This window comes from Orcinus orca, chromosome 9, assembly GCF_937001465.1.
Source record: "Orcinus orca chromosome 9, mOrcOrc1.1, whole genome shotgun sequence".
Classification (NCBI taxonomy): domain Eukaryota; kingdom Metazoa; phylum Chordata; class Mammalia; order Artiodactyla; family Delphinidae; genus Orcinus; species Orcinus orca.
Genome location: NC_064567.1, coordinates 98,922,170 through 98,945,002, shown reverse-complemented (window position 1 = coordinate 98,945,002; position 22,833 = coordinate 98,922,170). Strand labels below are relative to the sequence as shown.

The following is a 22,833-nucleotide window of genomic DNA, read 5'->3' as shown; positions in this document are numbered from 1 at the left end:
TGAGAGCATAGCAGCCAGGGCTCAGAATTCAACAAGGGATGCAGGTCCACTAGCCACTTTGAGGACTCCATCAGGAAGCCTGCCTGTGAGCCACTGGGGACACCTCACCAGTGGATCCCCCAGTTAGCCCATGGTTACCTCCAACGTTCTGCATTCCTCACCCACACACTGATCCACCCCATAACTGTGTGTGCCCTTGAGGGCAGTGTGTGCAAACCTTAGTGGACAGTGAGCAGCAAAGCTGGCCCAACCCTGCAGAACTGGGAGAAGGCATAGACACTTGAGCATCCCTCGCTGCCCTAGGGAAGCAGATGAGACCAGCAGCACTCAGCCTGGCTTTGTGGAATCAGGAGAAGGCATACAGTCTTAAGAATTCTCCCCTACCAGGGAACAAAAAGTGTGGAGCAGGCATATCCATAGAGAAGGCCTGAGAATGCCTGAGAATCTGTAGTAAGGCTGACAGAAGACATTTCATTCCTGATGGCTGTCAGTAAAGACTGGAGGAGGTGACTGTGTCTTCAAATGCTAAGACAGCAACACAAGACTTCAAGGAAAATGAAAGATCAAGGAAATATAACAGCACTAATAATTTATAATTTTATAATAAAATAATTTGCCAGTAACCACCCCCAAAGAAATGGAGGTTTATGGTGTGCCTGATAAAGAATTCAAATTAGAGGACTTCCCTGGTGGTCCATTCGTTAAGAATCCGCCTTCCAATGCAGGGGACATATTAATGAAATTAGGAAAACCATACATAAACAAAACAAGTTTAAGAGAGAGAACCAAAAACGAAGTGTAGAGCTGGAGAATATAAATGAATGACATGAAAAGTGCAGTAGAGAGCAGCAGCAGAATGAATCAACAAGAAAAAAAATCTGTGAACTTGAAGGCAGGTCATTTGTAATTAACCATTCAGAGCAGAAAAAAGTAAAAAGAGTGAATAAAAGTAAAGAAAGCCTACGTGAATTAAGGGACATAATCAAGTAAAGCAATTAATGCATTATAGGTGTCACAGAAGGAAAAACAGGGAGAAAGGGGCAGAAAGTTTATTTAAAGAAATAATGGCTGACAATTTTCTAAATCTGGGGAGAGAGTTAATGATATTCATAATTTCCCATACAGACTCATCCCAAAGAGGACTTTACTGAGACACGTTATAATAAAACTGTCTAAAACCAAAGAGAATTTCCAAAGCAGGAAACAAAAATCTACTTACATACAAAGGAACCCCAAGAAAGCTATCAGAAGATTTCTCAGCAGAAACTACAGGCGAGGAGAAAGTGGGTTGATGTATTCTAGGTACTTAAAAAAAAATGCCAACCAAAAATACTATATACCTGGCACACTGTCCTTCAGAAATGAAGGAGAAATACTTTCACAAGCAAACAAAAGCTGAGGGAGTTCATCACAAGTAAACCTGCCTCACAGGAAATGTTGAAATGAGTTCTTCAAGCTGAAACAAAAGGATGCTAATTAGTAACATGAAAATATAAAACATACTGTTATAAGCAAGTGTGTAGTCAAATCCAAATACTATAGTAATGTAATATGGTCATGTAGTGCTTAATTTTACTACAAAAGTTTTAGCAGTAGTATTAAAATTAACTATAGCTACAATAATAATTTTTTACTGGGTATACAACATAAAATATGTAAATTTGTGATGTCAGAAACATAAGATGTTGGGAGAGGGGAGGAGAGTTTTTGTACTAGCTTAAAATAGAACATTGTAAGATGTTTTATGTAAATCTCATAGTAACTACAAAGCAAAAACCTGTAGTAGATACACAAGCAGTTGTTAAAAAAAAAAAAAAAGGAATTGAAGCATACCAATAGAGAAGATCATCAAATTGCAAGGGAAGACAGAGAGCAAGAAAGGAGCTATGGAACAGCCAGAAAAATAATAAGATAGCATTAGTAAGTCCTTACATTATCAGTAAGTACTTTAAATCTAAATGGCTTAAATTCTCAAATCAAAGTGGTTAAATGGATAAGAAAAACTATATGCTGCTTACAAGAGACTCATATCAGCTTTATGAACATAGGCTGAAAGTGAAGAGATGGGAAATTATATTCCATGCAACTCGAAACCAAAATAGAGCAGGAGTAGGTATACTTATGTCAGAACAAATAGACTTTAACTTCAAAAACTTTAACAAGAATCAAAGAAGGTCATTATATAATGATAAAGGAGTCAGTTTATCAAGAGAATATAACTGTTGTAAATATATATGCACCTAAAAATATAGCGAATACTAACAGTTCTGAAGGGGAAAATATACAACAATGCAACAGTAATAGGGGACTTCAAGATCCCTCTGCCAACATTGGACAGGTCATCTGCATTATCAATAGGAAACGTTAGAATTGAACTATGCGTTAGACCAAATGGATCTAACAGACATAAACAGAATATTGCATTCAGTAGCAGCAGAACACATTCTTCTCAAGTGCATACAGAACGTTCCTCAAGATGATCATGTGTTACAACTCAGAACAAGTCTCAACGAATTTAAGAAGATAGAAGTTATATCAGGTATCTTTTCCAGCCACAGTGGTAAGAAACTAGAAATCAGTAATAGTAGAAAAACTGGAAAATTCATAACTATGTGGATATTAAAACAGAAAGCTCCTGAACAACCAGTGGGTCAAAGAATAATCAAAGGAATAGCAAAAAATATCTTGAAACAAATGAAGATGAGAGCACAACATATTAAAACTTAACAGGATGTAGCAGAAGTAGTTCTAAGAGGGAAGTACCTTGCAGTAAGCAACTACATTAAGAGAAAAGAAAGGTCTCAAAGAACCTAACTTTACACCTCAGGGAACTAGAAAAACAAGAACAAACTAAACCCAAAGATAGCAGAAAGGAGATAAGAAAGATCAGAGCAGAAATAAGTGAAATAGAAACCAGAAAGCAGTGGAAAAGATCAGTGAAACTAAGAGTTGGGTTTTCAGTAAATAAACAAAATAGGCAATTTACCAAGCCTAGCTGAGAAAACAAGAGAGAAGATCCAAGTAAATAAAATCTGAAGTAAAAGAGAAGACATTATACTTGATACCACAGAAATAGGAAGGATCATAAAACACTACAATGAACAATTATAAGCCAGCAAATTGGATAACCCAGAAGAAATGGATCAGCTCCTAGAAACATACAGCCTACCAAAACCAAATCATAAAGAATCAGAAAATCTAAACAGACCAATAATGAGTAAAGAGATGGAATCAGTAATCAAAAACCTCCCAACAAAAGCCTAGGACCTGATGATTTTACTGGTGAATTCTGTCAGACATTTAAAGAATTAATACCAGTCCCTCTCACACTGTTCCAAAAAAGCTGAAGGAAAGAAGAAAACTAAAGGTCAGTGTCTCTGATGAACCACAGATACAGAAATCCTCAACAAAATACTAGCAAACACAATTCAAGAGCACATTAAAAGAATATGCATGATCAATGGGTTTTATCCCAGGGATGCTAGAATGTTTCAACATACATAAGTCAATAAATATGATACACAGCATTTACAGAATGGAGGATAAAAATCATGATCATCTCAGTAGATGCAGAAAAAGCATTTGATAATACTCAACATACTTTCATAATAAAAACTCTCAAATTTGGCGCAGAAAGAATGTACCTCAACATCACAAAAGCAATATATGATAAGCCCACAGCTATCGTCATACTCAAGGATACTCGTACTCAGCTAACAATACTCAGCGTTTCCTCTAAGATCTAGAACAAGACAAGGACACTCAATCTTGCCACTTCCATTTAACATAGTACTGAAAATTCTAGGGGGGAGCAATTAAGGCCTGCCCCCAAATAAATAAATAAATAAAAGGCATCCAAATCAGAAGAAGTAAAGTTGCTTCTGCTTGCAGATGACATAATCTTATATGTAAAGAACCCTGAAGGTCCACCAAAAAAATTTGTTAGAACTGATAAATTCAGCAAAGTTGCAGTATATAAAATCAAGATACAAAAATCAGTTTCTTCTGTACAGTAACAACAAACTATTGAAGAAAGAAACTAAGAAAACAATTCTGTTTACAACAGTGTGAAAGAACAATACTTAGGAATAAATTTAATCAAAGAGGTAAAAGACCTGTATACTGAAAATTATAAGACATTGATGAAAGGAATTGAAGCAGCTGCAAATAAATGGAAAAATATTCTTTGTTCATGGATTGGAAGCATTAATGTTGTTAAGATACCCATACTACCCAAAGTGATCTATAGATTTAATACGGTCTTTATCAGAATTCTAATGGTATTTTTCAGAGGAATTGAAATCAGTCCTACAATTCATATAGAATTACAAAAGACCGAGAATAGCCAAAGCAATCTTGAGAAAGAAGAATAAAGCTGGTGGCATTACACTTCCTGATTTTAAAGTATATTATAAAGGTATAGTAAAGCAATATGTCACTGGCATAAAAACAGACACAGAGACCAATGGAACAGAATAGAGAGCCCAGGAGGAAATCCATGCATAAATGGTTCATTAATTCTTGACAAAGAAACCAAGAACACACAGTGGGGAAAATTGCCTCTTCAATAAATGCTGAAAACTGGATTGCCACGTGCAAAAGAATCAAACTGGATCCCTATCTTACACTGCTCTCAAAAATTAACTCAAAATGGATTAAAGACTTAAATATGTAAGGCCTGAAACCGTGAAACTCCTAGAAGAAAACAAAGGAAAAGCTCCTTGGGTCTTCGCAATGACTTTTTGGATATGACACCAACAGCACAGGCAATAAAATAAAAAATAAGCAAGCGGGAGTAGGTCAAGCTAAAAAGTTTCTGCACTGCAAGGGAAACAGTTGAAATGAAAAGGCAGCTTTATAGAACAGGAGAAAATATTTGCAAGCCATATATCTGCTAAGAGGTTAGTATCCAGAGTATATTGGGAACTTATATAACTCAATAGCAAAAAATAAATAATCAATTAAAATATGGGCAAAGGACCTGAGTGGACATTTTTCCAAAGAAGACATACATATGGCTGGCACATATATGAAAAAGTGTTCAACGTCACTAGTTATCAGCAAAGTGCAAATCAAAAACCGCAGATATCACGTCACACCTATTAGGAAGGCTTTTGTCAAAAAGACAAGAGAGAACAAGTGTTGGTTGAGGGTGTGGAGAAGAGGGGACCCTAGTATATGGTGGGAGCATAAATTGGTGCAGCCACTATGGAAAACAGTATGGAGGTTCCTCAGAAAACTAAAAATAGAACCATATGATCCAGCAGTCTCACTTCTGGGGAAGTCAGTATCTCAGAGAGACATCTGCACCCCCATGTTTATAGCAGCATTATTAACAATAGCCAAGATATGAGAACAACTAATATCCATCCATCCTTGAATGGATAAAGAAGTTGTGATCGATTGATCCATCTCTCTAACTATATCTAATGGAATGTTATGCTGTCTATGAATGGAATGTTCAGCCACAAGAAAAAGTGAAATCCTGTCATTTTTGACAATATGGATGGTCCTAGGGGGTATTATGCTAAGTGAAAAGCCTGACAGAGAAGGGCACAAACTGTATGATCTCACATACATATTAATTCTAAAACAAACAAACAAAATATCAAACTCATGGAAACAATAGAATGGTGATTACCAGGGGTTGTGTAGTAGGGGAAATGGGGAAATGGTGGTCAAAGGGCATAAGCCTTCACTTATAAGATATACCAGTTCTATAGATCTAATGTACAACCTGGGACTATATTGTATACTTGTAATTTGTATACTTGTAATCTGCTAAGAGAGTAGATTTTAAGCATTTTTATACATACACACAGTGTATTGTATACTTGTTATCTGCTAAGAGTAGATTTGAAGCATTCTCATACACACACACAAAATGATAACTGTGTGATGATGGATGTGTTAACCTGATTGTGGTAATATTTCCACATTGTATGTCAAATCATCCTGTTGTACACTTCAATATATACAGTTTTATTTGTCAATTATACCTCAATAAAACGGGAAAAAGAAACAATAAACTAATAAAAAGACAATTTTTTTTTAAAGAACAGGAAATCTCAGTGCTCCTCTTACAGTGTTTTAGAGAATAGGAAAATAAGGAATACGTCCCATTGTTTTATGAAGCAAGGTTAATACTGGTACCAAAACTGATAAAAAGATCTACAAAAAAAAAAACAAAACACAGCTCAGTCTCACTAAGTATTAATTTTGATAGTTATGGTGCTGTTTTGGCTTTTAAGAAAAGGTTCATATATTTTAGATTTTCATACTGAAGTATTCAGGGGCAGAATGTCATGATGACTTTTTTTTTTTTTTGATACTTTACCCATCATCATTTACTTTAAAATACTTAAGCTTTGAATGTATACAACCATAGGTTTTTAGGTTCACAGGTTGACCAGATCATCATCCTATTTTTAGGGGTTTCTGAGTCAATCATGAAGTACTTGTAAACCTTTTATAGTGATTATTATGTTTGAAATTTGTAGGTATTTAACTGCTAGCTTGTTTTCTGTATGTTTATCATTTCAATTTTTTGAATACAGAAGACACTCGAGGTCATAAGCAATTCATATGGAGGGATTTTTTTCAGGGCTTACAAATATGCTTTTATATCTGTTTGACTTAATGTCTTTAAAAGAAAAAATGGATAATGACAAAAGAAGGACTTCTCAAAAAATATATGTAGGTGTTAAGAATTAATTTGAAAGGCAAGTAGGATACCCTGAATAGGAGAATTAAAGAAGAAGCTACCTGTTTAGAGAAATTTGAAAAGCAAAATGAAAAATATTAAAAGTGAGAGTAGGATATCAGACAAAGAACAGAATGTTAGAGAACCTCAGTTCAAACATTAATAGATTTTTTTGCCTTTTCACCATCATATCATTTCTTTAAGTATTTTTTCCTACAGTATACTTTATTAGGTATATATTTATTCAGATTCCTTTATTACTTATCTGTCACATTGACTTCTTGAGCCCAGGAATAATAGCATGCTCCTTTTAGAAGTCATATAGGTCATCCTCCATAGATTTTCGGAAAAAGACCCCTCTCTGGTTCCCTTGAGTAACCAGATCTGTTCTTTAATCTAAAATAGGAAGTTTGGATAGGTGATAAGCTATGTCTTCTGAATTCACTACCTTACTCTGCATCATGTAGCTGTTCTGTAAACGGTGAGTTGACTCACTGGTTGGTTGGTCACTAAAGAAAATTGAAAAATTGTGAGAAATAGATAAATTAGAAAGAAGATGGTATAAAACTCAGAAACGCAATCATGTAATTTGGCATAAGATAGGAGGACATTATTTATTATATGAGAAGTAAGAAGAAAAGGATCCAGATTAGCTTATAATACAAAGGAGAATAAGTACAACCTGGAAACGAATGAAATTTAAAGGAGAATGAGTGGGAAGTCTTGTATTTCCCTTATCTAGGAGGTAGTGAATCATTGTGTCAGAACAGTTAGCAACATTTTAACTTGTTTGCAATTTTTTCTACACTGGGTTCTTTTTTCCCCCATTTTTAAGAAACATATCATATGTAATTTGTTTGAAGTTACTCCTTCAGAAACGTAGGCTTTATGTAGGTTTTTCACGTAATCATGAAATAATGTCCTGACAGTAAAAAGGAAAGACAATAATGCTTTTCTTTTGCGGGGGGGTGGTGGTGATTATTCCAGGCATAGCCCTTTTGTACCTGCAGTTGTATCGGGTCACGTGTGACCAGACCTATCTGCTCAGATCCCTGGATTACGTAAAGAGAACACTTCGGAATCTGAATGGCCGGAGGGTCACTTTCCTCTGTGGAGATGCTGGGCCCTTGGCCGTCGGAGCTGTGGTATATCATAAACTCAGAAGTGATTACGAGTCCCAGGAATGCATCACAAAGTGAGTTTTTACAACTGGAAGTATTTTCTTCAAATTCTCAGTCTTGATGTAGAAAGAAACTCAAAAAACGAAAAAGAATTTATCTTTTAATTCACCTGCTCTTGCAGACAGTTCTCTCCAATAAGCGAAGAGTTTGTAGTTTAATCTTGAGCGTAATGGCGGGATTGTATGCTACCTTTCTATCCAAGCATGCGTTTGCCTTAATTTGAGGGAGGAATAAACATGTTTTTTCCTAAATAATTTTTGGTTGCCTTCAATGCATGAAAATTACCTTATATGCCTTAGATTCTCTATAATAACTTAGTTATTTTTAGGTTCAATTGTTAGGAAACAATTAGAGAATGTAAGCTTTTATGGTACCGTTTGGTTTATATTCTCTTTTGAAGCAGCAGAAATCAGAGCTCACGGCCATGGTCTGGTGGAGTGTCTGGCAGGTGCTGGTCGGTTAATGTTTGTTAAAGATGGGGTGACTCAAGCTAATTTTCAAGCATTGGCTACATTTTAGTAACATTTTTGTTAAAATTTGAAATCACTTTCTTGTAATTCTGGATTACAAAATTGAGTATCTTCTCGTATATGGTTTAGAGTATCTTCTCTTATATGCATATATCCTATACATTTTAGATATAAATGTAGAACTTTTGAACAGCAAGGTGTTTTATCATTCGTGTTGATGATATCTGAGAGAGAAGTTTTTGTTTGGTTTTGTAGTGGGGAAGTTTTCGTTGTTTTCCCTCTTTTTTGGTATTTTTAAAAATTAGTTTTAAATTAAAAATAGTAGCAGATGGTTCCTAAAGTGACAGGGTTCCTTGCAGTTTCAGGAAGAGGTATGTTAGACATTCTCTCTCTGGGAAAGCAGGATGTTTCTTGTTGGGTAGACTTTTGCAGCTCCAGAGAGCCATCGTCTGCCGAGATTCAGACCTTCCCGACGAGCTGCTTCAGGGCCGGGCAGGCTATCTGTACGCCTTACTCTACGTGAGCACGGAGATGGGGCCGGGCGCCGTGTGTGGGTCAGCTGTCAAAGAGGTACTGTGGGGTCCCGCCCCGGGGCGTCCTCTCCTGTCTGCCACGCAGCCTGTCTGCTAGCAGAAACTTGCAGTAGTGGCTAGACTCTGCTTCTAGGTAGGAGTAACTTCCCAAGGCCACTCATAAAATTAATAAATTGCTCCTTTTTTCTCTTCCAGGGATGTTTTTAAAAAAACTTTAGGTCTGTATTAATTTAGCTGTCTTTACTAGAATCAAACAGCAGCATCAGGAAGATAGAATGTTTATTTCTCTTTCAGGAGGTATCAGAACTGGTAGGCAAACCAGGTGAATATGGCTAGGCACCAGCTTCTGTCTTGTTCTGCCTTTCCTAGGACCGTGCCCTTATGTGCACGACCACAGCTCGCTGAGCACCCCCAGCCCAGGGGGCGGTGAGGAAGTGGGAGATGAGCAGCTTCCTTTTTAAGCCTGAGAACTAGAAGTTGCCCACCTCACTTCTGCTCCCATCCCACTTCCAGAACTCAGTCAGATGACCGTGTCCAGCTGTTTGTATCTCTGAGGCCAGATGCCTCGCTAAAACTTGGGGCACTGTTACCAAAAGTGTGAGGGGAGAGAGGATATGAGGAAACAATTACTGTCTTTGCCGCATAGTCATTCTAAAATCCTGCAACAGACCCCACTTCCTTAGCCTTTCATAAATAAAGCCAGTTCCTCCAGCCTTGGAAGATGTACAGTTATCCTTTAGTACCTGTTAGGGATTGGTTCCAGGACTCCCCTTGGATACTAGAACGCCAGGATGCTGAAGTCCCTTATATAAAGTGGTATAGTATTTGCATATAAACTGTGCACATCGTCCCATGTACATTAAATCATCTCGAGATTACTTATAATACCTAACACCATGTAAATGCTATGTAAAAAGTTGCGCACGTGCAGCAAATTCAAGTTTTGCTTCTTGGAACTTTCTGGAATGTTTTTTTACCAGTATTTTTGATCTGAGGTTGGTGAATCCGTGGGTGTGAAACCCGCAGCAAATATGGAGGGCCGACTGTACTTGCCAGTGTTTGGGGGAAAACATTGAAGCTACAAAGCAACTAAGTCTAGGATAGTTTTTATTGGAAGTTTTTCCAGGTTCTAGTAAACTGTTCATGGAAAGACCTTTTGATCTCTTGGTTCTACTTCTTAATATCTTTTTCTACTCTGAGATTGTCTTCTGGTTTCTCTCTGCCTGTATTTATTTATAAAATAAAGATAACAGTGTTGGCTACTAACTGCTTAAAGATTTTTAGAATAAGTAATCTATATAAAGACATGTTGTTATGGTTAATTAGACTAAAACAGATTACATGTAAGTTTTTTAGACTTATGCTATCTTGTTATGTCTGTAGGTAGTCGACGCTATTATTGAATCGGGCAAGGCTTTGTCAAGGGAAGAAAAGAAGGCTGAGCGCTGTCCCCTGTTGTATCAGTGGCACAGGAAGCAGTATGTTGGAGCCGCCCATGGCATGGCCGGAATCTACTACATGTTAATGCAGGTGAGTGATACTCTGAAATACTAGTGCAGTGACCGTATGATAAAATATTAGATCAAATCGGAAACGTGTACTGAAATTTTGCTACAAACCAAGCAGGCTGAAATGAAATAAGGATCCTGCTTTGAACCATGGATCCCCAAGCAGTGGCCTCCTGAGAGCACATTCTGTGTGCAGTTACGTGTTGGATTAGTTGTCTGTGGCCCACACTTTCTTTCTGTCCATGTCCTCCTGCTCTTTTAATAGGGGAAAACCTTCGGGGAGCAGAGAGGGCTTCCAGAATGCAGACTAGGGCAGAGACTTCATATTCAGATACCCCCAGCTTCCTATCAGTTGTGTTCAAAATTTAACTAGTTTATTGCTGTGGTTATGATTTTGTCTCTGAATCATCCCTGACATCTACTGAATTAAATACTGACTCTTGCGTCAGGCAGTCAGAGACCTCACCCCAAATATTGCTTCAACCTGCTTCCAGCCTTATGGCCTGTGGGTCCCTCTTCCGCTCTGTATGCAGCCTGCAGGCAGACCTCGGCGACGTTGCGGGTTCAGTTCCAGACTGCTGTAATAAAGCAAAACGTCGCAGTGAAGCAAGACTATGCTGTAGTCTGTTAAGCGTGCAATAGCATTGTCTTAAAAAAAAAAGTGTACTTACCTGAAATTAAAAATATTTTGTTGCTAAAAAATGCTTAACCATCATCTGAGCCTTCAGTGAGTTGTAATCTTTTTGCAATAGTAAGATCAAAGATCACAGATCACCATAACAAACATAACAATGAAAAAGTTTGAAATATTGTGAGAATTACCAAAATGTTTCAGAGATACAAAATGAGCGAATGCTATTGGGAAAATGGTGCTGCAAGCCTTCAATTTTTAAAAACCGCAAGTGCAGCACAGTAAAGCAAAGAACAGTAAAACAAGGTCTGGCTGTGCCTCTTGTTTGTTTGTTTTTTCCCCCAATTAAGCCTTTATTCTACTACACCCATAACAGAGTACTTTATAAATTTATTCAAAATTACAACGCTAGTAAGTCAAGGAGCATGGATTAGAATTTAGATCTTTTTAACTAAAAGCCCATGTATTCCTTTTTTAAATTTTCACTTACAAATTCCTGTTTTATTTCTACATTTTGCATCATGCTGCCACTCACTAAGGGAAAACTGGAGATTCCTGTCTGCACAGGACTAGAACTCCCTTCTCTGGTGATTAGTAGGTGTCTTTGGTTATCATTGTAGAAAGTAAAACACGTATGTATTCCAATTTGTGAATCTAGGTGCAGACATGTTTCCAAAATAATCAATTCCATGTCTCATTTTAAAATGGCAGTGTTGTTCTAGACAGTTGGTAGATTGTCCGTTTTTCTCTATTTTCCGAGAAAAAGGTTTTAACAGTGGCTTTTGAACCCTGTTTTAAAAGTGATCATACCCTTAAGGGAAACATAATCGTATGAGAATCACACCAATAAAAAATAATTTAGATTTAGGTGTTTAGTTTAATTTTGCTAGATACTGGGAGGTTCCTTGAGAGAATCACGAATCATAAAATTTACAACTCATCTGCTTTTAAAGTGAAGAACGTGGAAACACTCTTTCGTGAGGATCCTATTTAGAAACTGGTGTCAGCGTTCTCCTGGTGGATAGCAGCAGTGTGCCAGAGCTGGGCTCACGAGGCCAGCCACACACGCCGCTCCCCAGCGATGCCAGCCTAGCTGTGCGGGGGCTCCATGTGTGGTTTCATCTGGACAGCTGTCAGAACGACATACACAAGAACTTTCAAAATATCACTTAAAGGGAACTCCGCTCTCACGATGAAGAATAAAAGCACAGTTCTCCTCTGGAAAATCATTTCAAAACCTCAAGGAAAACAGACACCCAGCTTCTCTGATGAGACTCGGAGACTTCTGGAGCCCTGTGCGACAAGTGGACTGAGAACGGACGAAGGAACGAAGGAACAGCAGGGGACCTGACGGGACAGGGCTGCCCGCACAAGGTGCCTGAGGAGGAGGATGCCAGCAAGAAGCCAGCCAGGTGTCCTGCAGGCCCCTGCACTCGGGAGCTTACGGCGCCCTCGGTGTCGGCGCCACACGTGTGTTCAGGTGGGAGTGAGGTCTGGGCTGCAGGAGAGCTTCTTTGGAAATCCTTGTGCGGCCCAGCTGGACCTGTGCAGTGAGATCACTGTGCAGGGTGAGGTGACTGCAGGAAACAACAGTACATGGTCTGGAGCAGTCAAACCAGTTCTTCTGACTCCAGAAAAGCAGGTGGAGAGGAGAGTGGAAGTGGAGCACAGACCTGAAAGCGGGGCTTGGTGACTGTCCACACGGTCAGCGGGAGACCTCCCTGCTGCCACAGCCAGCCTTGCGCCAGCACCTTTCCCCGCCCCAGCCGGCAACACGGCCACCACCTCACCTGGGGGAGTGAAGTCTCTCTTCTGGAGAAACAGCTCAGATAAAAGATGTGTAGGTATAGGTATGTGGCAGTCCCCATTAAAAAAGGTGGCTCGCTGTCTGCGGTGGTTACTTGTATGTGTTCACTTGGCTGGGCTGCCATTGCCCAGCTGTTTGGTCAAACATTATTCTGGGTGTGTCTGTGAGGGAGTTTGGGTGATACTTACATTTAAACAGGTGGACTTGTAGTAAAGCAGTTTGCTCTCCGCTTGTGGGTGGGCCTCATCCAGTCAGTTGCATTGTGGGTGGGCCTCATCCAGTCAGTTGCCTCCCCCGAGCAAGAGGGAATTCCCCAGCCGATGGCCATCAGTTTCATGCACAGCATTGGAAAGGGTTGATGCAAAGGTCTGCCCAGGCCTTAAGTAACCAGAGAAGTGGACTAATTCTAATTTTATGTGTTCCTCAGTATTCTGGGTAATTGATACTTAACTATATTAGCCACAATGCAGAGGTTTAAAAAAAAAGAAAAAAAAAGCTTATGGAAACATAAATTAAATGTTTTATTTTTGTTTGTTTAAAAGCCAGCAGCAAAAGTGGACCAAGAAACCTTGACAGAAATGGTGAAACCTAGTATTGACTATATGCGCCACAAAAGATTCCGATCTGGGAATTATCCGTCATCCCTAAGCAATGAGACAGACCGACTGGTGCACTGGTGTCACGGGGCCCCCGGTGTCATCCACATGCTCATGCAGGCATACAAGGTCAGTGCTGCGGGGCGTGTCCTTAGCACCCCATGTGCACAGACACGGTTTTCACCGCCACGTTTTCAGGTTGGTTTTGGTAGGCACATTTGCTTGCAAACTAAAAACATTTTAGAGGTAATATTTTTACTGGTAAACAGAAAGTCTTTTTATTTCACTGTTCATCACCACTATAATCAGAGTTGTAAGTATATGTGTGTGTGTTTTAGCAGGGATTATATTCATGTGTAAAAGAAAACCTAGATGACATAAGTGTGAATATCCAATAAGGCAGGAGGCAGTATTATAACCAAAATGCTTTTTATTTGCCTTCACATCATTTGATTTCCTTGCTTGAATAAGCCTTTATTGCCGGATGATGATGATTCAGGAGCTGTTAAATTTGAGTTTTAAATTATTATAAAATTATTTACAAAAGATTGATGTGGCATTCAAATTTTTACACGTATGAGGTATTATTGGAAATTAGGCAGTACCTTTACTGATGAATTGTAGTAGACTCTGTAGATCTATCTGGGCATAGTATTAAGAATACTGTTGATTTCTCCCCTGGACTTAGAATTATCATGTAAGTTGAAAGCAAACAATTCTTCTTTTGCAATTTTCTTTTTCTTTTAATGCGTCTTTGTTGGAGATTGTTGCTTATATACCAGAGTATACAAATGTAACCGCTGTGACTGATTAGTGTTTTGGCAGGGTCTCTTAGTTTTGCAGAAATAGGCTTACTGGAGCAGAATTCATATGTCTACCTGAAAATTACAGAAGAACTGGTCCCTGAATCAATTTTATTTTCCTTTTGTCATTAACTATAATAAATTATTTAGAAAAATTGTGGGGAATTAACCTTTCACGATTTAGGCTGATTTCTCAGAATTTTTTAGTCCTACAACAATAACACCAAAAATACTCACATAATATAGAAGTCAGGTACGAGCATTCAAGAAAATAACTCAAAGTTATGATGTTTGATGAGAGGAAAGCACAACGAAGTATACTTTTTGGAGATCTGAAGAACTTAATGATTCATCTTCTTAACAATACCTCAGCTTTTAAATTAGAACAGACTTCTGTTCAAGTCATTGCCTCCCCTTTTCTAGAGCTTTAGAGGAAATGTAACTTCAGTGACATAGAGATAAGTCTGTGATATTATAAATATCCAACCATAGTATCTGAGCACAGTACTGACAGCATAAACAGGAATCCTTTGGTATTCAAAACAGACGTTTGACTGTTAAAAGCTGAAAGCTTCTATTTGTCAAACTCCTTTTCCCTTTTGCTTTCAAGAGGATCAGCTCTAGAGGTGGGCACTCCTGGTGGCTGGTAGTCATGGCTTCTGGGGGTCTCCCCACTCCTGCTTTAGGAGCTGAGCTGTGGCCAGTAAGAAGTGGTCAGGAGCCAGGCCTCTCAGTGGGCCCTTGTCCTGGGCAGTTCCGTTTTCATTAGCCATGCTGACCGTGGTCACCATCTGCTTCCACCACTGCTGGAACCAAGGGAGCAGGCGCCACAGACCCCTGCCAGCGGCAGGGCCACCGCGTCCCAGCCCGGCTCCTGCCTGCAGGGCTTCCGCTCCAGAGACCACTGGGTGCCTGTCCCCGCCCCCACCCCCCCCACACACTGATTCCAAACAGAAGTTCCTCTTTTCTAGAAGCATGGACAATGTCAATAAGATCCCATACTTAGTCACTAAAACTTAATTTTGTCCATGTCCTTCAGAATTCCCAAACACGAGGAAGGGGAGGAATAGCGGAATCTTCTGGGGCAGAAGGTGTCACTGGTAGTTTGAAGAAGCATAGATCATGTAGTTTTACAGTTGGGGGTGAAAATACGTCTTCAGAGTATAAGTTAGTGGAGTATGAAATTTGTACTTGGCCAGGACAGGGGGTGGCACAAAGCTAGAGAAACACAGCTCTAGACTCTATTTTCTCTCAAGTTATTGTTAACTCAGATTAAGAGGGTCATTGTCCATTGAAGCCATCTCTCAAAATGAGGAAATGTTTAAATTTTGTGTAATAACAAGGTTTCAGCAGTTTCTTATGCTGGCACATAAAGTGGTAAGTCCTTCAGCAGCACTTAGGAAGGCATAAGGTGTTCAAGTATTTTAAAAACATATTAATATCTTTCACAAATAAAACTATAATTTGAGTCCAGATTCACACTAAATTTGTGTTCCCTTCCTATAGATGCTAATCACATTTCACGTAGGATATACTCTTCTTGGTATGAACATGTATTATTTGCAGTTATGTAGTATTGTAGATGGTCTTGGAAAAAATGTCAAGATTTTTAACAATATTTCTATGCTGTATTAGGAATTTTGTTACTTGCAAATGATTTCCTAACAATTACATTTGTGGACCTCATAGCTGGAGTCCATTTTGATGAATAGTTACGATCAGTTCTTAATTATCTGACAGTAAATTACAGGTTACGGTAACAAATCCTACCACCTTCTAACCACACATTTAGGCCCTGGGGCATTAGCAGTTTGTGTGGACTCAGCCACTAATAAACAAATGCTAGCATTGGTCAAATAAAATTATATTTGGAAAAGTAAATATGTTGCCCAGGAAAACCAGGTAAGTCATACCAAAGTGATATCAAAGTAATCCTTTGATTCTGGGCCAGATGTGTGAAACAACCATACCTTCGCCTCCTGCACCCACAAGCCTGCTCTGAAATTCCCACAGTAGACCTGGGTTAGAATGCGTCCTCATGGTCGACTCTTCACTGTCCGTCAGAAAATGTTTTCATATGAATTAATTTCCAGAAGCTCATTTGTAAGTTGATTATTTCTAACGTGGAATGTCTTTCTAGGTGGTGTATATCAGGATCACCTGGAGAGATTATTTTCAAACTATATTTTCTTTCCTCCTTCCTCAAGATTCTGGTATCTTCCTAATATTAAGCATCATTTATAAACGTACCACAGTTTATGCCTTTGTTTTTCAGTTGTTTCTAGTTTTTTGCTATTGTGAATAAGCTATAGTGAACATTCTTGTACAGACCTTTTCGTAGGCATATGTTTGCATTTCTTCGCGGCTAGTAACTAGGAGTAGAACTGCTTGATCAGAAGGTAGCTCTTTTAGTTTCATAAGACACTGCCAGACCTTTTCTCAAAGGGCTGTACCGGTTTACATTCCATCTGCAGTGTAAACAGAGTTCCAGTCGCTCCGCATCTCTGCTAACACCTGGTGTTAAAAGGCATCTTGATTTTATTCCGGTGGGTGTTTCATTGTGGCTTTAGTTTGTGCCTTCCTGATGGTTAATGATGTCGAGCAATTTTGCTTGTGCTCATGGGTTGTTTGTACAGTTGACCCTTGAACAACATGGGTTTGAACTGCGTGGGGCCACTTATACATGGCTTTTTTCAGTAAATACAGTGCTGTGGTACCACACGGTATGCAGTGTGGTGAATACGGGGATGCAGAATGGCATACAGAGAGAGCCCATTGTAAAGTTACGCGAGGGTTTTCAACAAGGTGGGGGCCGGCACCCCAACCCCCATGTTGTTCAAGGGTCAACTGTGTATCTTTGTTGAGTGTCTGTTTATATCTTTTACCCACACTGTTTTATGTATTTATTGTTTTCCTTTTATTATGGAGTCATAAAAATTCTTCCTATGTTCTGGTTGTAGGTCCTTTTGTCAGATACGTTTTGGAAATAATTTCTCCCAGTCTGTAGTTGGCCTGATCATGTTCTTTATGGCATTTTCTAATGAATAGAGTTTTAAATTCTGGTAAAATCTGCCTTATCAGTGTGTTTTTTGTAATGGTAACTACTTTCTGTATCTTGTCTGAGAAATTTTACTTACTCCCAGGTTATACAGATAGTATTCTCCTACATGCTTCATGGATTTAGATTTTACGTTGAGAACTGTCTCAAATTAAGTTTTGTGTATTATATTATGTGAAGTAAGGAGTGAAGAACTTTTTTTAACCATAGGAGTATCTGATTGTTCCCACATCATTTGATTTCCCCATTGATTGATTTGGTACCTGTAGAGGCACTAGTTCAAAAGTCAAATGACCTAGTAAGTGTAGGTTTATTTCTGGGCTCTCTGTTCTGTTTCTTTGGCTTCTTTATCTGTCACTGTGATACCATGCTGTTTGGATTACTTTAGCTTTACTCTAAGTTTTGACATCAGGTAATTTAAGACTTCAGCTTTGTTCTTCTTTTTCAAAATTGCTTTAAATATTCTAGATCCTTTGTATTCCTGTATAAGTTTTAGAAATCAGTTTGTCAGCAAAAGAGGCCTAGTGGGATTATGACTGAGATTGCATTCAATCTGTAGAACAGTTTTGGTAGAATTGATACCAATATTGAGTGTTCTTATGCACAAATATGGTATATCTCTCCACTTTTTACGTTTTCTTTTATTTATGTCAGCAATATTTTATAGTTTTTGAAGTCTTTATATTTAAAGTGTGTGTCTTCATAGTTGGGCGTTGTCTAGCAATGCAGTCTAACAACCTCAGCCTTTAATTTGGAATGTTAAGTTCATATATAGTTAATGTAATTATTTATGTGGTTGGATTTAGCTCTGCCATTTTTCCATATGGTTTCTATTGGCTACATCTTGGAACTCTTTTTTCCTCCTCTGTTTTTTCTTTCTTGCCTTTTCAGGGAGGTAAGAGAGAGTAACAATATTTTCTGGAATTCCATTTTAATTTCTCTGTTGACTCTTTTAGCTATATCTATTTGAACATTTTTTTAGTGGTTGCTCAATATACATCTTTAACATTGCAATATACATCCTTAACTTTTCACAGTCTGCTTAGAATTAACATTGTACATGCACTTCATATAAAATGTAAGGAGATAGTAAGCGCCTAGTTCTCTTGACAGCAGTTCTGTACATCTTTATTACATCTGTCAAGATGTATCAACAAATGTTATAAACCCCCAGTATAGTTTTATAATTTTTGCTTTCTAAATAGTCCTATGTATTTTAAAGAAATTAAGACAAGCAAAGAAGATGGTCTTTGATATGTATTTGTATATTTCCTCTTTTCAGTGCTCTTTATTCCTTCTTGAAGGTCCACATTTCTATCAAGTATCATTTCCTTCAGCCCAGAGAACTTCCTTTAGCATTTCTTATAGTCCAGGTTTGGTGACAGCAGATCTATCACTTATCTTAAATTTGTCTTTATTTCACTTTCATTCATTCTTTTTTTTTTTTTCATAATGGAAAATAAAGGACAGTATATTTTAGTTGTAGTGCATGCATTTGGATCCCAACTCACTGCTAAACAGTCCCGTGCCTCCGGCCCTGCCTCAGGTGGTGAGCGCCATATGGGCACCATGTTCTGCTTGGAGCCACCCACTTGAATGCGCCAGTCGGAACTCCTTTGGCCTGGCTTTCATTGATTCAGCAGATTACTTAAAGGATGATCCATTGTCAAAGAGATGATTCTTGCAAGGAATGCATGTCTGCAAACAGCCTCTAGTTTGTAGATCGTTGTGGAATCTGTGATAACGAGGATTCTGTATCTTCCTCTAACTGAAGAAAATTTCTTGCAGTTCTGTGTGATGACGATGTGTGGTTCTTGACATCCGAATGAACTGATACAATTCTAACAGTAGAATTCCTACTGTTACATATTCCTGTGGCACTGGTGCAGTTTGTACCGAATTGCTTTATAGTTTTCAAGGTGAGCCTGACATTTTGGGATTACTAGTACATCTGCTTTACATATCAGGGAACTTTTCCTAATATAGGTGAAAGTTTTGGTTGCTTCCTGATTGTTCCTACAATGGTGATTTCCATGGGCAAAATCTGAAACAGTCCCTCTGGGGTGGTGCTTCAATCTTCCTTCCACATCCTGTGGTGGTTTGTGAAGAATGCTATCCTTACCGTGAACATCTAGATCAATTCTGTGGACATTTCTTTATTATCCCCAAAACTGCACAGAACAGGGGTTTTGTAATAACTGATCCAGAAATTCCCTTGCACTTTAGGAATGCCTAATAATAAGCAAAAGCAATGAAAGAGGTGAATATTACCCTGTACATAAGAAAACTCAGTTCTGCTGCCCCATCAGATTGGCTACTAAGTCTAAATGGAAGAGGAAAAAAAAATTGAAGTGGAAAATTGTGAAGGATTCCTTCTCTCCAAGACCTACAGTGGAAATGCCTCTTAGGAATTAGTTTTTTAATTAACTACTAAAATATTGTAAGGTTAATCTCCTAATAAATTGAGTATTGTTACTGGAAGAGGTCTTGTAAATGAATCAGCTGAAACGTCACTTCTACTTATGAGAATAAAAAAAAAATGTTAAGTAGTGTTATTAACTTCCTGTCATGTTTGTTTCTTGGCAAGTCCAGACCCTCTTACCAATCCAGTTTCACTGAATATGAGCTCATTTTTCCTGTTTTGATATTTTCCTTGAAGGCTTTAATTTTAGTAGTTGAAATCATCTTAAAGAACATAAAGGAAATATTGGATAAAAAGATGAAAGCATTAAGAAGGAAGGGAAAAAAACCTTCATTTCCTTGGAGCAGACATTGTTATTCACAATGTTTATGAAGAAATGGTAAACACCATGGCAGTAAGACAAATACTGATTTGCATCCCAAAGGCTGTTGCATGTAGTCATGTATTAAGCCATAAAAGAAAAAAATCAACCCAGTTTTCCCTTGGAAAAGCTTAAGAGGCAGAGGGAGTAAGGTCAGAATCTTATAGCTCAATGGAAAATTACACCAGGTATTAAAAAATTCTGAATTCTGCTTCATACCATGCAATCCACAACAGGGTTATACCGAGGAGAGGTCTCGGGGACCAGGTTTGAGGAAGGGACAGGGTGTGTTCTAGTCCACAGTGGTGCAGAAGAGCTAGGTTCACTCTACAAAGGGTTAGATGTGAAACTGTGTGTGGTCTCAGAGGGCTGTGGTACCACTGGCTCCTACTCTTCACTCTCTTATTTTATGTTTTTTATTGAAGTATAGTTGATTTACAGTGTTGCGTTGGTTTCAGGTGTACAGCAAAGTGATTCAGAGATATTATATATATCCTTTTTCAGATTCTTTTCCCTTATAGATTATTACAAGATATTGACTGTAGTTCCCTGTGCGAAGTATAGTTGATTTACAGTGTTGCGTTGGTTTCAGGTGTACAGCAAAGTGATTCAGAGATATTATATATATCCTTTTTCAGATTCTTTTCCCTTATAGATTATTACAAGATATTGACTGTAGTTCCCTGTGCTATACAGTAGGACCGTGTTGTTTATGTATTTTATATATAGTAGTGTGTGTGTGTTAATCCTAAACTCCTAATTTATCTCTCCCCCCTTTCCCCTTTGGTAACCATAAGTTTGTTTTCTATGTCTGTGAGTATGTTTCTGTTTCATAGGTAAGTTCATTTGTGTCATATTTTAGGTTCCACATATAAGTGATATCATGTGGCATTCGTCTTTCTCTTTCTAACTTCACTTAGTGTGATAATCTCTAGGTCCATCCATGTTGCTGCAAGTGGCATTATTTTCTTATTTTTTTATGGCTGAGTAGTATTCCATTGTATATATGTACCACATCTTTATCCATTCATCTGTCTATGGACATTTAGGTTACTTCCATGTCTTGGCTATTGTAAATTTCACCTTCATTCTTTGAAGATGTTTTTGCTGAATATCTAGGCTGACAGTTTTTTTTATTCCTTTCAGTTCTTTAAAGATACTGCTCCACTGTCTTCTGGCCTTCACTGTTTTTAGGATGTTAGTCATTCTTTATATTGTTCTCTTATAAGTAGTCTGTGTTTTCTCTGGAAGCTTTCGGGATTTTCTCTTTTTGGTTTTCAATATTTTTATCATGTACTCATGTGTATCTGTTTGTGTTTATCCTGCTTGAGAGCCTTTACGCTTCTTGAACTTGTATGTCTTCCACTACATTTGGTAAACATTAAGCCTTTACTTTCCAACAGGTCTCTGAGGCTTTTGTTTTTAATTTCTTTTCTTTTCTGTAATTCAGATTGTATAATTTCTATTTATTTAGCTTCATATTCACTAATGAGTTCTTCTCTATTAAGCCTTACTCAATAAGTTTTTAATTTCATCTATTGGTGTTTTTTCAGTTCCTGAATATCTATTTCTTTTTATAGTAATGTTTCTCTGAGATTTCCAAACCATTCATTGATGATGTATTTAGTTTCTTTTTCATCCTTAAAGATTTTTAATAACTGCCCCAAATGCTTGTCTCTGTTTTCAACATTTGGTTGTCTCAGCATCAGTTCATTTTCTAATATGAGCAGACAGAGTCAGAGAAGTTACGATGACTCACCCAAAGTTACTCGGTCAGTTGTAGTGGAAGAGGGAGTCCAGCCATGTCTTCCGACTCCAGATCTCTTAACATCTTCCTCTGCATCGCACTGTCTCTTCAAACTGTGTCATGACATTTCCCAGGGAAATTTACGATTTGAGAGAGGTAATGTGGATCAGTAAATAGATTTTCTGGCCAAGTTATAATGGCTACAATGTAGAGAAGATAAATCTGGGAGCTTCAGTTGCATTAAATTTTCAAATGTCCCACTATTTTTTTTAAAGGAATATTTATTTGTTTGTTTATGGCTGCGTTGGGTCTTCGTTGCTGCACGTGGGCTTTCTCTAGTTGAGGCGAGCGGGGGCTACTCTTTGTTGCGGTGCGTGGGCTTCTCATTGCGGTGGCTTTTCTCGTTGCAGAGCACGGGCTCTAGAGTGCAGGCTTAGTAGTTGTGGCACGTGGGCTCAGTAGCTGCAGCTCACGGGCTCTAGAGCACAGGCTCAGTAGTTGTGGCTCGTGGGCTCTAGAGCGCAGGCTCAGTAGTTGTGGCTCGCGGGCTCTAGAGTGCAGGCTCAGTAGTTGTGGCTCATGGGCTCAGTAGTTGTGGCTCGTGGGCTCTATAGCACAGGCTCAGTAGTTGTGGCGCTCGAGCTTAGCTGCTCCGCGGCATGTGGGATCTTCCTGGACCAGGGCTCGAACCCATGTTTCCTGCATTGGCAGGCGGATTGTTAACCACTGCGCCACCAGGGAAGCCCCTCAAATGGCCCGCTATTCAGAGTAGCTCCTTACGTGGAGCATGAGTGTGTGACGGTAGTGGGCGTGGTGGGCGTGCTGCGGGCATGCGCCGGGGAAGGAAGGTAAAGCTCGCTGTGTGGGGTGCCTCTAGCAGCTTCAGTCTCACCAGGGGGACAGGGACAACGGGAAAGAAGTCCGATTGATTTCACGTACCCCTGGGTGACCATCAGAAAGGAGCCAGTCAGGTTTTCTTTAGGACTGGCCTTACTCAGCGTGATTTTATGACA

General features: G+C 38.7%; 1 protein-coding gene across 5 annotated transcripts in view; it reads left to right on the top strand.

Annotated features, from left to right (window-relative positions):
• LANCL2 (LanC like glutathione S-transferase 2) overlaps window positions 1-22,833 on the top strand; it is an 82,104-nt gene that overhangs the window by 28,115 nt on the left and 31,156 nt on the right. For 4 of the 5 annotated variants that reach the window (XR_007479258.1, XR_004478723.2, XM_033411277.2 and 1 more), the window contains exons 3-6: window positions 7,691-7,898; window positions 8,777-8,924; window positions 10,271-10,417; window positions 13,376-13,558. Coding sequence is in view for 3 of the 5 variants with exons in the window: in XM_033411277.2 (XP_033267168.1) it covers window positions 7,691-7,898; window positions 8,777-8,924; window positions 10,271-10,417; window positions 13,376-13,558 (686 nt within the window). In the remaining 2 variants the exon portion in view is untranslated. The remainder of the gene's footprint in view (window positions 1-7,690; window positions 7,899-8,776; window positions 8,925-10,270; window positions 10,418-13,375; window positions 13,559-22,833) is intronic. The other variant, XM_033411275.2, reaches the window with a different exon arrangement.